This window comes from Erpetoichthys calabaricus, chromosome 8, assembly GCF_900747795.2.
Source record: "Erpetoichthys calabaricus chromosome 8, fErpCal1.3, whole genome shotgun sequence".
In the NCBI taxonomy this organism is placed as follows: Eukaryota; Metazoa; Chordata; class Cladistia; order Polypteriformes; family Polypteridae; genus Erpetoichthys; species Erpetoichthys calabaricus.
In genome coordinates, this window is record NC_041401.2 from 163,619,991 (window position 1) to 163,638,451 (window position 18,461).

Here is an 18,461-nt window from a genome sequence, read left to right on the forward strand (position 1 = left end):
ACTTTTGGTTTATAGTGAGGCTGAAGCTGAACCAGGTTATGATCTCCTTTCCCAAGCGCAGGCAGCGGGGTGGCGCTGTATGCGTCTTTAACGTTTGCATACAGTAAATCAATAGTCTTATTTCCCCGGGTGTTACAGTCCACATACTGGGAGAATGCAGGCAATGTTTTGTCCAGCGTCACATGGTTAAAGTCTCCAGCGATTAGCATTATTAGAATTAGATTATGAGGACATTAGATGGTCAGCTCAAGTTGGACGGTTGGGAGACAAAGTCAGAGAGTTGAGATTGCGTTGCTTTGGACATGTGCAGAGGAGAGATTTTGAGTATATTGGGAGAAGGATGCTAAGGATAGAGCTGCCAGGGAAGAGGAAAAGAGGAAGGCCTAAGCAAAGGTTTATGGATGTGGTGAGAGAGGACATGTAGGTGGTGGGTGTAACAGAACAAGATGTAGAGGACAGAAAGATATGGAAGAAGATGATCCGCGGTGGCAACCCCTAATGGGAGCAGCCCAAAGAAGAAGGAGTTAAAGTTTAATAAAATGTCTTCTTAATTTTATACTTACAGTAAATGTGATGTGTATATTTTGTATTGTGTCGATGAATGCAAGCAAAAAGAAGTATGCAAAATTAAAACAAATTTTTATGAGTTCAATTTTGTAGACTTGTATAGCTGTTTTAAAGTGTTTTTCACTTACAGGGCCTATAAAAAATACTTAACCTTTGGAAGTGTTTGCATTTTATTGTTATGCAACATTGAATTGGAGTGAAAATAATTTGGCTTTTTTGACACTGATCAAAACAGGTCAACATAAAAAGAGATCTCTGCAGAGTGGGCTACAAGCACTGTAGTACAGGGCCATGGCCTCCTGTCACAGTGAGAGTGTAACATATTTTTGAATGTATGCCCTTTATTACTGGTCATTGCGTTTGGTCTGTGCAACCAGGAAGGTGAAGACACCTGGCTGAAAGTTTACTCATGAATTTATTTTGTTTGTGTTGTTGGTTATTTGTTATGTTTATTCTTTATAATAAGAATGAAATTCCACAAGGATACATAAAGTCACTACTGCTACTAGTATTTATACAGTGCCCATGTCCCCTATTAGCAGGTGGGTTTCCAGTTTCAAAGATATCAGTTGTAAATACTTCAAAACAGCAGACAGTCAGTGAAGATAAGGAGGACTCTAGTCATGATGCAGCATGGCACTTATCATTCATTCATTCATTGGGTTTTTGAAAATCTATATATTTCTTATATCACACACCACCTTAAGTATGGTGCTTTATGGTGCAACTATATACCTTTATTATTCATAGGCTTACACAATACCAAGCTACTGAGAATGCCAAAATTATCCAAATCTCGTACAAACCCGAATAAGCACAATTCAAATTTGTGGGGTAACCAAAGCACATTGTGGCCACATCAGGTGTAGTAAAGGAAGCTCCCCTTGAGCAGAGTACCAATCTATTCTCCAGGCCCACTCACACACACACCCACAATCACACAATTGTCAATTAATGTAACACACAAGCCTCAGGGGCCCTCTCACACCAGCACACTCACACTAACACAGTTAACCTAATCTTTGTCTCACCCAGGATGTGGAACAATAACCCCCTATAACACAGTTTCTTAAACTATGGGTCCTGGATGTTCCAGTTGGGTTGTGTAGGGTCACAATTCAACCATTGTATTTAGTGGGAATGGGTCACTCGTGTATGGTTTGCGTAGTGTGTTGTGGTGTGTAACTGCGGGTTGATTAATCAAAAGATACTGTACTTGTTCCTCTGTGAAGATAGGAAATTGGGACTTCCCCCTTGAGATATTATAGATAGATAGATAGATATACAGTTAGGTCCATAAATATTTGGACAGAGACAACTTTTTTCTAGTTTTGGTTCTGTACATTACCACAATGAATTTTAAATGAAACAACTCCGATGCAGTTGAAGTGCAGACTTTCAGCTTTAATTCAGTGGGGTGAACAAAACGATTGCATAAAAATGTGAGGCAACTAAAGCATTTTTTAACACAATCCCTTCATTTCAGGGGCTCAAAAGTAATTGGACAAATTAAATAACTGGAAATAAAATGTTCATTTCTAATACTTGGTTGAAAACCCTTTGACAGCCTGATGTCTTGAACTCATGGACATCACCAGATGCTGGGTTTCCTCCTTTTTAATGCTCTGCCAGGCCTTTACTGCAGCGGCTTTCAGTTGCTGTTTGTTTGTGGGCTTTTCTGTCTGAAGTTTAGTCTTCAACAAGTGAAATACATGCTCAATTGGGTTAAGATCAGGTGACTGACTTGGCCATTCAAGAATTTTCCACTTCCTTGCTTTAATAAACTCCTGGGTTGCTTTGGCTGTATGTTTTGGGTCATTGTCCATCTGCATCATGAAACGCCGCCCAATCAATTTGACTGCATTTAGCTGGATGTGAGCAGACAGTATGTCTCTGAACACCTCAGAATTCATTTGGCTGCTTCTGTCATGTGTCACATCATGAATAAACACTAGTGTCCCAGTGCCACTGGCAGCCATGCACGCCCAAGCCGTTACACCTTGCAGTGCATCCTCTGTATTTACTTTCTTGCAGTCTTCTCTTTATGGTAGACTTGAATATCGATACTGCGGTGGGTTGGCACCCTGCCCAGGATTGGTTCCTGCCTTGTGCCCTGTGTTGGCTGCGATTGGCTCCAGCAGACCCCCGTGACCCTGTGTTCGGATTCAGCGGGTTGGAAAATGGATGGATGGATGGATGAATATCGATACGCCTACCCCCTGGAGGGTGTTGTTCACTTGGTTGGCTGTTGTGAAGGGGTTTCTCTTCACCATGGAAATGATTCTGCAATCATCCACCACTGTTGTCTTCCGTGGACGTCCAGGTCTTTTTGCGTTGCTGAGTTCATCAGTGCTTGCTTTCTTTCTCAGAATGTACCAAACTGTAGATTTTGCCACTCGTAATATTGTAGCAATTTCTCGGATGGGATTTTTCTGTTTTTGCAGCTTAAAGATGGCTTCTTTCATCTGCATGGAGAGCTCCTTTGACCACATGTTGTCTGTTCACAGCAAAATCTTCCACATGCAAGCACCACACCTCAAATCAACTCCAGGCCTTTTATCTGCTTAATTGATAATGACATAATGACGGACTTGCCCACACCTGCCCATGAAATAGCTTTTGAGTCAATTGTCCAATTACTTTTGAGCCCCTGAAATGAAGGAATTGTGTTAAAAAATGCTTTAGTTGCCTCACATTTTTATGTAATCGTTTTGTTCACCCCACTGAATTAAAGCTGAAAGTCTGCACTTCACCTGCATCTGAGTTGTTTTATTTAAAATTCATTGTGGTAATGTACAGAACCAAAATTAGAAAAAAGTTGTCTCTGTTCAAATATTTATGGACCTAACTGTATTATATATATATATATATATATCTTATATATATATTTCTCTTCTGGTTCGTCCTGCTTCCACTTCAAAACCGTTCCCGCCCTAATGCAGCCGACAAGGTATTTCTCGATTCCTATTCATTCTTTTCCAAACCCTTCCACATGCTGCCTGCAGCTCCTGTGTCTTTACAACAGCTTCTTACACAGCAAACATCAGAAGCTAAAAATTATCATGAACACATTCGAGAATACAACACTTCTTTAGCGTTTGCTTCCATGTGTGCATAGATAACTCAACCTCCTGGCCACAGACCATACTGTTTTAAATACACATGCAAATGTATCACCAAATGTACGGGGGGGGGGGGGGGGGGGGGGCGGGGGGATGTACGGGTGGGATGATATACGTGTAACAAAACACATTAAACAACCTTTCTTGCGCCATGAACAAGTTTAATGTAAACAGAACGGTATAGAAACAACTAAAAACAAAGTGCGTAAAAATACAACTCACCATCCCTCAGAATTAGTGGGAGCCCTGAGCTTGTTTCCCTTTTATGAGCCGGTCCCATCTGGGGGTAATGGGAGACAATGTCACCCAAAGTGTGTTACTTATGTCCAGTCTACTCCGTAATTTGGTTTTGATCGTTGTCACTGCAGAAAATCCTGCTTCACAAAGATAGGTTGTTGGAAACGGAAGCAAGGCATTCAGTGCTTTTTTGGTGATCTCTGGAAATTCTGCCTTGATCTTAATCCAGAACACCGGCAGAGTTGTTGTTTGAAACATACTTTTAAGGCCACCGTCATTTGCAATTTCTAGCAGTTGATCTTCTTCTTGCACGGACAGGCTCGATTCACCTGGTTTGTTCACAAATGGGTCGCGTATCCATTCTTTCGAAGTTCGGGGGTCTGTTGTGGTTGGAAAGTACCGCTCGAACTCTTTTAAAAGCAGAGACAGGTGGTCATGCACAACCTGTGAGAATTTTGAATCAGGCTCAGTTTCTTCCAAAACCCCTGCTAATGTTTGAAACATGTCAAATATCTTTCTGTTCACTCGGCATCCCCACAATTCAAGTTTGGCTTTGAATGCAGCTATTTTGTCTGCCAACTTGAAGACAGTTGTCATTTTCCCCTGAAGTGACAGATTGAGTTCATTAAGCAGATTGAATATGTCGCACAAGTAAGCAAGTTTTGCGACCCAGTTCATGTCACTGAAATGTTCTGCCAGTTGTGGCTTTTTTTCTGAAAGAAATCTCCGCAGTGGCTCTCGTAACTCAAAAACTCTGGCCAACGATCTCCCTTTAGATAGCCATCTTACTTCTGTGTGTAAGAGAAGGCGTTTGTGCTCTGCATCCATCTCATCACAAAGCTGCTCGAACAGACGCGAGTTTAGGGCATTTGCTTTGATGTAGTTAATGACTTTAATGACATCGTTCAATACGCTGTTAAGTTCAGGTAACATTTTTTGGCAAGCCAACATTTCCCTGTGAATGACAGTGCATAGCCTCACATTCAGGTGCAACCTCCTTAACCCGAGCAATTAAACCAGAAATCCGTCCAGTCATGGCAGCAGCTCCGTCCGTGCATATGCTGACACAAAAGGACCAATCCAGTTTTCCTGATATGTAATCATTTAAAGATTTGAATAGTTCTGTGCCAGTGGTGTTGCTTGGCAGTGACAGTGCACATAACATATCCTCATGCACCTCCTCCTGATATATATATCGCACATAAACAAGTAGTATTGCCTTGTTGTCAATATCAGTAGATTCATCAACCTGAATTGCATACCATGGTGACTTATTAATCCTCTCCAACAACTGTGTCTCAATGTCCTCTGCTATGTCCTCAATTCGCCTAGTGACGGTGCTAGCCGAAAGAGGAACCTGTGCTATCTTTTTAACAGCAGCCTCTCCTAGCAGTTCATGGCAAATGTCCTTAGCGGCCGGCAGGATCAATTCCTCACCTATGGTAAAAGGTTTCTTCAACTTAGCAATGCGGTTAGCCACTAGGTATGAAGCTCTCAGTGCACTCGTATTTGTTGAGGTGGTGGCCATTAGCAATTGCCTCTGTCCATCTTGTTCACGTTTTCTACTTTCAAAAAATTCCAAAGGCTTGTCTTTTAATGCAGGGTGCTTGGTCTCCATGTGCCGAAGCAGTTCTGAAGGCTTCATAGCCTCATTTGCTAGCATGTCGCCACATATTATGCAGAGTGGGCTTGGTGCGTGAGAATCGCCTGTAGCGATAAACCCGTATTTTAAGTAGGAATCCTGATATTGTCTATTAAATGCAGCTTTCTTTTTCTTGGAAGTCGAAGGCTCTTCTTCTGTCTCCTCATTGGGCCTTTTTCCCTTTCCAAAGAAGCTCTCCAAAGACGTTTGTTTTTTACTCATTTTTGCTAGCTTGTGGATTAAAATTACCCCAACCTTTTTTGTGACCTAGGAACTTTTTAATTTGGGTAATTGTTTTCTGAGGACCGGGTTGGGGGAGGGTGCGGAGACGTGTACCAAAAGATAATGAAGTGCGCAATATATAAACTATTCACCAAGTACATTGCCTTATCGCCACCTATGATGGAAGTGTTTTCCAAAATAAAACAGCCATCCGTTTGGCGCGGCCCGGCACAAAATGCTCTGCGGACCGGTACCAGTCTGCGACCCGGTGGTTGGGGACCCCTGCCATAGGCAACTCCTATGAACAGATTTCCACGCTCAATATGAATTGCGCTCCTATGGTTTACCCACTTTTATTCCCTTACCGAGACATTGGCTGGCACAAAAATTTCAACATGTTCCCGATAAAAGAACCGGCAAGCGAATAAGGCTTACTCAATGCCAATTTTACGTGTACAGATTAACAATGAGGAATACATTTAGTATTTTGCACTCCAGCGGCAAACTATTCCAACAGTACGTCGTAGATGTTTAAACAGAGGGCGCGTCTCAACTATCTCAGATTACATCAACAAAATCTGCACGTGGAACAAGACAAAGGACTAGCAGAGGCACTGCAAGCAAACGCTGAAAATAACACCGTACGTGTAGGCAAAATGATCATATTACTGTCCACATTTCCAGGAAGTCCAAGATACATGCAACAAAACTACCAGGATGCCATGGCCATAGTACGTAAATTCAGAAAGCTTGATGTATTTATCACTTTCACATGTAATCCTGCTTGGCCGGAAATTCTACATGCACTGTCGGATACCCAAAGAGCAGAGCACAGACCTGATACCAGTCTTCAGCCACGGTCAGTTGTACGTGGCTTTTTCTAGGGTTAGCTCTTTCGACTCATTATCTGTCATCTCCACCAAACACCTATGCACAACTGCGTCTTTCAAGAAGAATTTATTTCTTCTTGATTTCTGAATTCCTTTCTCACCGTTTTTCTGTTCCTATTCTTACACCACCGTATGCTACTGCGGGCGTCGGCTAGTATGTATTTATATATATCTATACTAATTAATAAAAGGCAAAGCCCTCACTGACTCACTAACTGACTGACTGACTGACTGACTCACTCACTCAGTCATCACTAATTCTCCAACTTCCCCTGTAGGTGGAAGGCTGAAATTTGGCAGGCTCATTCCTTACAGCTTACTTACAAAAGTTAGGCAGGTTTCATTTCGAAATTCTGCGTGTAATGGTCATAACTGGAACCTGTTTTTTGTCCATATACTCTAATGGAGGAGGCGGAGTCACGTATCGCATCATCACGCCTCCTACGCAATCACTTGAACTAAAAACAAGGAAGAGATTTACAGCACGAGTCAAACGCGAGAACGAAGGTAAATGACGTTAATTTTTGAGTGTCTTTTAATACTGTGTAAGCATACATATTAATACATGTGCAATTAAACGTGTGCATTTACGGGGTGATTTCTCAGGCTTAAAAGCTCGCCTTTTATCAAACGCGGGAACAAAGGTAAATGACGTTAATTTTTGAGTGTCTTTTAATACTGTGTAAGCATACATATTAATACATGTGCAATTAAACGTGTGCATTTACGGGGTGATTTCTCAGGCTTAAAAGCTCGCCTTTTATTAAAAAGGTAAATGCTAACTGTTTTCATTCTGAAGGGCACAAACCACGTTGGATTTTGTAATGATAGTTGATTAGTAAGGTCTGTTAAGGGATACTTACAGAATGATTAGTAATGCCTGTGAATGCCGATGCAAGTAGGAGAATGGGCGTGAACTAAAGAACGATTAGTAACTTGTACAGTAAATGTCTCTAAAGTCTGTCTATTAAAAAGTTATTATATCTTTCAATCCTGTGTATTGATTAAACTACGAACCTAACAAGATCACTACATGGTGTCAGAAGTGGCGGATTGGAAGAGGAATCTGAAGAAGAGGTTCAGCTTTTGAACGAGTCGCGTGTCTGTGAGTAACCCAAAAACGTGATCAGAAAGCGCTAAGACGTTCTAGCAAAAGAGAAAAAAAAATATGTTAGGATTACAGCCCCCACCAAATCTCCAGTTAAAGGGAAATGTAGCTGAAAATTGGAAAAGATTTAAACAGAGATTCGAGTTGTATCTTGCTGCGATTGAAGCAGATAGGAAAAGTGAAAAAATGAAAGCGTTTATGCTTCTACATGTAATTGGCGAAGAGGGGCTAGAGGTGTATAACAATTTTCAGTTTGAAGAAGATGGAGACAATATGAAATTGAACAAAATAGTTGAAAAATTCGAAACGTATTGCAACCCAAAGCACAATGTGACGTTTGAGCGGCACAAGTTTTTTACATGTTTCCAGAAAAGCGGAGAAACATATGTATATAAAAGTATGTGACGGAATTGCGTAATAGGAGCTGTTCTAAGAAGAAACCGTCGAGACATCAAAGGACCAATAACCTCTAATCAGAACACTAACACCAGCGAAACAAATATTAACGAGAAAACAAGTATAAATCAGGAAAGAACATCTCAACTGCAAACACAATTAACCAGAATATCAAAATGTCAAGTAAAACCACCAGAACGACTCATTGAGACATGTTGAGGATTAAAGGAACATTTTCAATTAAGAAATGCTGAATTCCTTTTACAGTTGTGCTTTTTAAACATAGTTTGAATGCTGGATGTATGCCTGAAGCATAAGCATTAAGCCTTCGGTGCCTTCTGTTATTCTGGGGAATGTGAACTCAATCTCAAATAAGATCGACGAACTGGCTGCGCTGGTGAAAAATGTCAGAACCTTCAGAGAATGTAGTTTGTTGTGTTTCTGCGAAACGTGGCTAACTAACACCATCCCAGATGCTAATGTGGAGCTACCCGGGTTTAGCACAGTTAGAGCGGACAGAGACTCAAGTACCTGTTGGAAGCACAAAGGAGGAGGACTCGCTCTCTAAGTTAATACACGGTGGTGTAACTCTGGACATGTTAAAGTCAAAATCTCCACTTGCTGCAGGGACATCGAACTGTTGGCCATAAGTCTACGTCCCTATTACTTGCCCAGAGAGTTTGGACACGTCATTGTTGTCATCGTGTATATTCCTCCTCGGGCGGACGTGGAAATAGCGAGTGACATCATCCATTCTGCTGTTGCTAAGTTACAAATGCAGCACCCCGAGGCACTTGTGCTAATCGCTGGAGACTTTAACCATGTGACGCTGGACAAAACATTACCTGCATTCTCCCAGTATGTGGACTGCAACACCCGGGGAAATAAGACTATTGATTTACTGTATGCAAACGTTAAAGACGCATACAGTGCCACCCCGCTGCCTGAGCTTGGGAAAGGAGATCATAACCTGGTTCTGCTTCAGCCTCACTACAAACCAAAAGTGAGAGTCCTACCTACAACCACACGATCATTCAGAAAGTGGACCCCGGAGGCTGAGAATGCTCTGAGACAATGTTTTGGAACTACAGACTGGGATATCCTGCAGGGATCACATAGTGAGAACATTAAGGAGGTTGTTGACTGCACTACTGACTACATCAACTTCTGTATGGACATTGTAGTTCCAGTAAGAACTGTACGCTGCTATGCTAACAACAAGCCATGGATTACAAGTGACATCAAGGGCCTTTTGAACCAAAAGAAAAGGGCCTTTAAAGAAGGTGATCAGCATGAGCTCAAGCGCGTGCAGAAGGAACTCCGAGTCCAGCTCAGGGCGGCGAAAGAGCAGTACAGGAGAAAGCTGGAGCAGAAGTTGCAGAACAACAGCATGAAGGAAGTGTGGGATGGGATGAAGATCATCACTGGCTGCAGCTCAAAGCGGGGTACCACCATCGAGAGAGACGTGAAGAGAGCAAACCAAATGAACATCTTCTTTAACAGGTTTGACCACCCTAACCCACTCTCACCTCGGAGTACTGCACTCTGTACACATCCTTCTGCTGATACCAACATAGGAGAGATATCCCCACCCACAATTACAGCAGCTCAAGTGAGCAGAGAGCTGAGGAAACTTTGTGCCAGCAAAGCAGCAGGTCCAGATGGAGTATCGCCACGACTGCTGAAGGTCTGTGCATCAGAGCTGGGGGGTCCTCTACAGCACATCTTCAACCTGAGCCTGGAACAGGGGAAAGTCCCGAGGCTTTGGAAAACATCTTGCATCACCCCAGTCCCAAAGGTATCACGTCCTGGTGAGCTGAATGACTTCCGGCCTGTCGCTCTAACATCACATGTGATGAAGACCATGGAGCGGCTGCTGCTTCACCACCTGAGGCCACAGGTCCAACCTGCCCTCGACCCTCTGCAGTTTGCATACCAGGAGAAGGTGGGAGCGGAAGATGCCATCATCTATATGCTACATCGATCCCTCTCCCACTTGGACAGAGGCAATGACGCTGTAAGAATTATGTTTCTAGACTTCTCTAGCGCCTTCAACACCATCCAACCTCTGCTCCTTAGGGACAAGATGACAGAGATGGGAGTAGATTCATACCTGGTGGCATGGATCGTGGACTATCTTACAAACAGACCTCAGTATGTGCGTCTCGGGAATTGCAGATCTGACATTGTGGTCAGCAACACAGGAGCGCCGCAGGGGACTGTACTTTCTCCGGTCCTATTCAGCCTGTATACATCAGACTTCCAATATAACTCGGAGTCCTGCCACGTGCAAAAGTTTGCTGACGACACTGCTATCATGGGCTGCATCAGGAGTGGGCAGGAGGAGGAGTATAGAAACCTCATCAAGGACTTTGTTAAATGGTGCGACTTAAACCACCTACAACTGAACACCAGCAAAACCAATGAACTGGTGGTGGATTTTAGGAGACCCAGGCCCCTCATGGACCCCGTGATCATCAGAGGTGACTGTGTGCAGAGGGTGCAGACCTATAAATACCTGGGAGTGCAGCTGGACGATAAATTGGACTGGACTGCCAATACTGATACTCTGTGCAAGAAAGGACAGAGCCGCCTGTACTTCCTTAGAAGACTGGCATCCTTCAACATCTGCAGTAAGATGCTGCAGATGTTCTATCAGATGGTTGTGGCGAGTGCCCTCTTCTACGCAGTGGTGTGCTGGGGAGGCAGCATTAAGAAGAAGGATGCCTCACGCCTGGACAAACTGGTGAGGAAGGCAGGCTCTATTGTTGGCATAGAGCTGGATGGTTTGACATCCGTAGCAGAGCAACGGGCACTCAGCAGGCTCCTATCAATTATGGAGAATCCATTACATCCATTAAACAGTGTCATCTCCAGACAGAGGAGCAGTTTCAGCGACAGACTGCTGTCACTGTCCTGCTCCACTGACAGACTGAGAAGATCATTCCTCCCCCAAACTATGCGACTCTTCAATTCCACCAGAGGGGGTAAACGTTGAACATTATTCAAGTTATTGTCTGTTTTTTACCTGCATTTTTTTTTTTTTTTTTTATTACTCTTTAATTTAATATTTTTTGCTGCTGGAGTATGTGAATTTCCCCCTGGGATTAATAAAGTATCTATCTATCTATCTCTATCTATCTATCTGAAATGTTCTGGATAGTTCAGTTGTTTGAAGTGATAAAGAATTAAACGTGTGCATTTACGGGGTGATTTCTCAGGCTTAAAAGCTCGCCTTTTATTAAAAAGGTAAATGCAAACTGTTTTCATTCTGAAGGGCACAAACCACGTTAGATTTCAGCCATTAAACGCGCAAAAATGTCGGTACACCAGATAAATAAGCGCAACATATTATCAGTTGTATTGTATGCTTACAATACATATAGAAATGTGTAAATCGTTAACTAATAGTATCGGATGGTGTTTTTCGACTCACGCCTTGATTTAAACGATTGCATGTCTTGGTGGGTTTGTGTAGCTTATTGTCAATATCTTTACACCTGTTTTTAAGACTTATTGACTGAAACGGGCTTTCATGAAAAAACTTAGGGCTTTGCTACAAGATACACCCTCCACAAGTTAAGGAAGTAAAAATAAAAGGTATATATTTCTGTTTTATTTAAACCTTTTAAGTTCGTATGCATAGCCCCATTTGGCTGTTTAAGTTTTTTTTTTTTTTCTTCAGTAATATTTAATCTCCTTAAAGAAAAACAACATATGCATTTTACTTTTTTTGTATCTCTTTAGTAATATTTTAGTGTAAAAGGATAACCAGTATTTAAACCTTTTATGTTACTTCATAAAGTTATTTTACACAATGTTGAAAAATTAATAAGAAAGCTACATATTTTGGTAGCTGCTGCTTTAATTTTCAATGAAATGAAAAAAGCTCTCCAAGAGAAAACGTCAATGAAGAAGAAACAGTTTGCACTCTCTAAAAATGAGAAACCCTCATTTATAAAGGTTTGCTGCAGATGACTTAACTGAAAATAAATGAATAGTTCCTATGTGTATAATACATATTTATCTATTTGACTTATGCCTTTATTCCAGCAACTTGCAACATCTGAGGTACAATTTGTTACATTACTTTTGTTTTTTGCAGCACAGGCAGGTGAAGTGACTTCCTCAGGGTCACACAGTGGTGTCAGTACCAGGATTTGAACTGACAAGTTCCGGGTTTGCTGAAATATTACTGAAGAATGAAAAAAAACGAAAACAGGCAAATGGGGCTATGCATACAAATGTCCATCCATCCATTATCCAACCCGCTATATCCTAAATACATGAGCCAATCCCTGCCAACACAGGGCACAAGGCAGGAAACAAACCCCGGGCAAGGTGCCAGCCCACCGCAGGGCGCACACACCCACACACCAGAGACAATTTAGAATCGCCAATGCTATATATATATATAGTGACCACTACCACTGGCGGACGTGCCGGCCCTACAGAAACCCCGTTTTAAACGGTTTTTGAATGGAAAAGAAACACACTATTTCAGTACCTGTTTGCGGGATCAGCTGACAGCTTGTCGGCTTGCTGTGCGACTTGCTCCTCATGTGGTGCTATGAATATTTAAAAGATCAAGCAGCTATCCTGTGCTCTCTCATTCTCCTGTCTCTTTTCCCGCAGACTTCCTCCACTCCGGCCGTTGCTGCAGACCCACTGGATCCCCTTGATGAAGAAGATTTTGTGTTCTTTTGAGCAGGAGTTGGGGATGGTGTGTCACGTTTGACAGCTGCTCCCTGTGAGACAGGTTCGCTTCTGTAAGAGGCTTGTGTTTGTAACTGGCAGAACAGCAATAAGGTTTCTACTCCTTGAACTCTCCTGTGCAACTTTGTGACCAAGCTACAGGCAGTTACTCTAGGAGAGCTGGACAGGGCTGTAAAAGGTCCTTAACCCATCAGCAGGACTGGTATCTGCTCCTTTTGGCAAGGAAGAACAGGATCAGCACTGCCAGAGCCTACAAAATGACCTCCAGCAGGACACTGGTGTGAATGTCTCTGACCAAACAATCAGAAACAGACTTCATGAGGGGGGCCTGAGGGCTCGACTTCCACTAGTGGGCCCTGTGCTCACTGCCCGGCACCATGGAACTAGATTGGCCTTTGCCATAGAATACCAGAATTTGTAGGTCCACCACTGGCACCATGTGCTTTTCACAGATGAGAGCAGGTTCACCCTGAGCATATGCAACAGATGTGAAAGGGTCTGGAGAAGCCATGGATAATGTTATGCTGCCTGTAACATCATTCAGCATGACCGGTTTGGTGGTGGGTCTGGGGAGGCCTGAGCTTTCACACAGGACACGCTGGTGACCTCTTACTAGACGGTCTTCTGATATTTAGTAAATTCATAGATGGCATGCATTAAAGCCATTTTTGAGTCATGATTAACAAAGGAATTTAAGGCCAAAGAAATTCTTTAAACTGACGTCTTGAGTATGAGGTCTATCAAGTAGATTGTATTATTAAACTTTTCTCGTCTGCTGGCAGCAATACAATTCACTACTTGGATTTCCACTGAGCAGTGCAATTTCTTATTGGTCAAGGTTTTTAATGGAGCAAAATGTGACATTTTCTGCTGTCCGGCTTTGGCTGTGCTGGTGAGTTGTTGTTAAAATGTCACTTACACCAGAACTCCTCAAATTGAGACTTGGGGTAAAACTTATTGCATCCAAATACTGAGTATTAGTGATAGGCAGTGCAGACACAGGTGCAAATGACACAATGCTAAAAGGAGCTGGTATTTTAGTGTCATTTGTATTTGTGTGATTGTCACAGAGTCGGTAAGAGCTTTGTACACCTGGAATTGGGCAGTTTATCCCTTTCTCCCTGGCAGATCTTTTAAAACTCCATTAGATTGCGTCTGAAAATCTGCACTTCTACCAGGCCACTCAAGGACAGTCACAGACTTGTCCCCAAGCCTGTCCAGCACTGGCTTGGCTAGATGCTCCAGGTTATTGTCATGATGAAAGGTGAACTGTCACTCCAGTCTGGAGCAGGTGGTCTTCAAGGACTTCTCTGTGTTCGGCTGCATTCATCCTTCCCTAAATTCTGACCAGTCTCTCTGTCCCAGCCACCAGCGGCAACCCCATAACATGATGCTGCCACTACCATGCTTCACCATAGGGATGGATATATGCAGGTGATGAGTAGTGCCTGGTCTTCACCAGACATACTACTTGTTTTGTCCAAAGAATTAAATTTCTGACTCAACAAACCAGATGATTGTTTTTGTTTTGCTGTCAGAGTCCTTTAAATGCCTTTTGGCAAACTCCAAGAATTAGTTAGATCAGGGGTCATCAATCACGGTCCTGGAGGTCCGCAGTGGCTGCAGGTTTTTGCTCCAACCCAGTTGCGTAATAAGAAGCACTTCACTTTAGTTGTCTCGCTCGTTAAGATTTTGAACCCTTATTGTTTATTTTAGTCTTAAACAGCTGTATTCTTGGTTTTTAATTGTTCCTAATTACCAATAACATGCAAATGACAAAAGAGACCAGCATTTCTCCATTTAGCTTGTTACCATTTACACCTGTGTGTATTTATCATGCACTATTGGGTTTAAATAAATACTTGGAAGGAAAGTGAAGAGAAAAAAGTGAAGGACTGAGAATTACTCATCCATTTTAGCCTTCAAATCATTTGGATGAAGAAAATCTAGGATATGAGAATGACCTGACATAGCAGAGTTAAAGTACTAACAAGCCATGAAATTACATAATTGGCAAGAATTGCTTTCTAAGTGAGCAGCTGGGTTAGAACAAAAACCTGCAACCACTGCAGCCCTCCAGGACTGTAATTGAAGACCCCCGAGTTAGCTACTGAACCATAAACACTTGATTGATGGATCTCAGGAGAGGACTTCCGAAGCTCTGTTAGCATGATCATTGGATTTTTGGTCACCTCACTGACCAAAGCCCATCTTCCCTGCTTACGCAGTGTGGCTGGATTGCCTAGTCTAGGAAGAGTTCTAGTGGTTCAAAATTTCTTCTGTTTCACAATTATTGAGGCAACTTTGCTCCTGGAAAAACTCAAAGCTTTATCAATAGTTTATACACTCCCTCTCATCTTTGCCTCATCACAAGAGAGGTATACAGACAGTTTCTTTGACTTCATGGCTTGGTTTTTGTCTTGACAGGCTGTATGAATCGCGGGCCTTATATACATAGGTGTGTGCCTTTCTAAACTACAGTCATATGAAAAAGTTTGGGATCCCCTCTCAGCCTGCATAATAATTTACTTTCAAAAAAAAAGATAACAGTGGTATGTCTTTCATTTCCTAGGAACAGCTGAGTACTGGGATGTTTTCCGAACAAAGATTTTTAGTGAAGCAGTAATTAATTCAAATGTGAAAAACTGGCTGTGCAAAAATTTGGGTCCCCTTGTAATTTTGCTGATTTGAATGCATATAACTGCTCAATACTGATTACTTGCAACACCAAATTGGTTGGATTAGCTCGTTAAGCCTTGAACTTCATAGACAGATGTGTCCAATCATGAGATATAAAGGTATTTAAGATGGTCAGTTGCAAGGTGTGCTTCCCTTTGTCTCTCCTCTGAAGAGTGACAGCATGGGATCCTCAAAGCAACTCTCAAAAGATCTGAAAACAAAGATTGTTCAGTATCATGGTTTAGGGGAAGGCTGCAAAAAGCTATCTCAGATGTTTAAACTGTCAGTTTCAACTGTAAGGAATGTAATCAGGAAATGGAAGGCCACAGGCACAGTTGCTGTTAAACCCAACAGGTCTGGCAGGTCAAGAAAAATACAGGAGCGGCATATGCACAGGATTGTGAGAATGGTTACAGACAACCCACAGATCACCTCCAAAGACCTGCAAGAACATCTTGCTGCAGATGGTGTATCTGTACATCGTTCTACAATTCAGCGCAATTTGCACAAAGAACATCTGTATGGCAGGGTGGTGAGAAAGAAGCCCTTTCTGCACTCACGCCACAAACAGAGTTGCTCGTTGTATGCAGATGCTCATTTAGACAAGCCTGATTCATTTTGGAACAAAGTGCTTTGGACTGATGAGACAAAAATTGAGTTATTTGGTCATAACAAAAAGCACTTTGCATGGCAGAAGAAGAACACCTGCTACCTACTGTCAAATTTGGTGGAGGCTCCATCATGCTGTGGGGCTGTGTGGCTAGTTCAGGGACTGGGGCCCTTGTTAAAGTTGAGGGTCGGATGAATTCAACCCATTATCAACAAATTCTTCAGGATAATGTTCAAGCATCAGTCACAAAGTTGAAGTTACGTAGTGGTTGGATATTCTAACAAGACAATGACCCAAAACACAGTTCAAAATCTACAAAGGTATTCATGCAGAGGAAGAAGTACAATGCTCTGGAATGGCCATCACAGTCCCCTGACTTGAATATCATCGAAAATCTATGAGATGATTTGAAGCAGGTTGTCCATGCTCGGCAGCCATCAAATTTAACTGAACTGGAGAGATTTTGTATGGAAGAATGATCAAAAATACCTCCATCCAGAATCCAGACACTCATCAAAGGCTATAGGAGGCGTCTAGAGGCTGTTGTATTTGCAAAAGGAGGCTCAACTAAGTATTGATGTAATATCTCTGTTGTGGTGCCCAAATTTATGCACCCGTCTAATTTTGTTATGACGCATATTGCATATTTTCTGTTAATCTAATAAACTTAATGTCACTGCTGAAATACTACTGTTTCCATAAGGCATGTCATATATTAAAAGGAAGTTGCTACTTTGAAAGCTCAGCCAATGATAAACAAAAATCCAAAGAATTAAGAGGGGTTCCCAAACTTTTTCATATGACTGTATATCCAATCCATTTTATTTGCCAAAGTTGGACTCCAACCAAATTCTAGACACATCTCAAGGAGAACCAAAACTAACCAGTGCCATAGCATAGGGTGTGAAAACCTAATTAAATGAGAGATTTCAATTTTTCATTTTTAATAAATTTGCTAACCTTTCTGAAAACATGTTTTCACTTTATAATGATGTATCACTGAGTGTAGACTGATGGGCAAAAATGGCAAATGTGTCCATTCAAAATCTAATCTACACTATATTACAGTCTACATGAAGTAAAGGAGTGTGGGAACTTTCTGAATCCGCTGTATTTTATGTATAAGAGAGAGCTGGAGTTAATCCAGAGTTTCAAAATTTAATCTTGGATGGTAACTGAAGGCTACATTTCAATAACAACAAATATTCCTTCATGCTATTGAGTAGGAGATACCCTGCTGATAAACAAAACCAATACATTTTGAACATTCCAATTCACCAAAAATCAAGTTTTATGTAATTAACAGTGAAGACAAGCTTCTTATGTTGGAATATATATGGAGGAATATCTAATCCTCCATAGCAGACATTTTGTGCATGCTCCTTAAAAGGTTCACTTAATCAGTAAAGGATAAAAAATCACCTCAGAGCTACTGAGTCATGCAGGACATTGTGCTCTTACCCTAAAGCAATCAGTTTCATTTGCCAGTATCAAAAATGTGAGGCCCAGAAGTGCCACGATCAGTGCCAGGACTTCAGCCCAAGCCTCCACCATGTCAGCAGTGCTGTTTTTTCTTTCCCACTAAGTGAAAATATCAGAGTCAGGAGTCCATCCCCTAAAGAATAAAGAATTTAAAATATTACCCAAATAGGTTAAGTCTTTGCATCAGTCATTTCTGCAAAGAAATTTTAGAAAATGGGTGATAAAGAATGTGAACACTTCAGCCTCTTGCTTATCCCTCCATACAGCCGTTTTCCATATTGCCTGATACAAGGGTACAGGGAGACAAAGATATCAATCACCCCTAATCAATCTATTAGTCCTTCAAAGGACACTCTCATACATCACAAGCTCAAATCAAACAGTATATTTAGTGTGATCAATAAACTTAGCAAGTCTTGGACTATCGGAGGAAGCAGGAGCTGGTGGAGAGAACATGCAGACTCCACAAGGAAATGGTCTTAGCCTTCAGCCATTGTGAAGCAGTATCACTATGCTGTGCCACTATGTTCACACACACACACAAAACTGTGAAGGCTGTACTTGTGTCAAAATCTGCAAAGTTGAATAAAACTTCATCAGTTTATAGATTGGCCCAGGGTTAAAAGTCCAGGCTCTCATCAGAGTTTCAGCACCTCACCGGAGGAAGAGGCAGATGATCAGTAAATAGCACTGTATCTGCTGCTGCTAAATAACTTACTGTAGATCCAACTTGTGCAAAATGTCCTATTCATAATATTGGTTACTCTGTGTGTCACAACAGCAAAGCACA

The 18,461-nt window shown here is 41.9% G+C and overlaps 1 protein-coding gene across 1 annotated transcript in view; it reads right to left on the bottom strand.

The window, feature by feature from the left end:
- LOC127528879 (claudin-16-like) overlaps positions 1–17,753 on the bottom strand; it is a 42,454-nt gene extending 24,701 nt beyond the window's left edge. Inside the window, exon 1 of the mRNA XM_051930398.1 lies at positions 17,651–17,753. Coding sequence (XP_051786358.1) covers positions 17,651–17,743 — 93 coding nt within the window. The 5' untranslated portion in view covers positions 17,744–17,753. The remainder of the gene's footprint in view (positions 1–17,650) is intronic.
- Between the last annotated feature and the right edge of the window lie 708 nt (positions 17,754–18,461).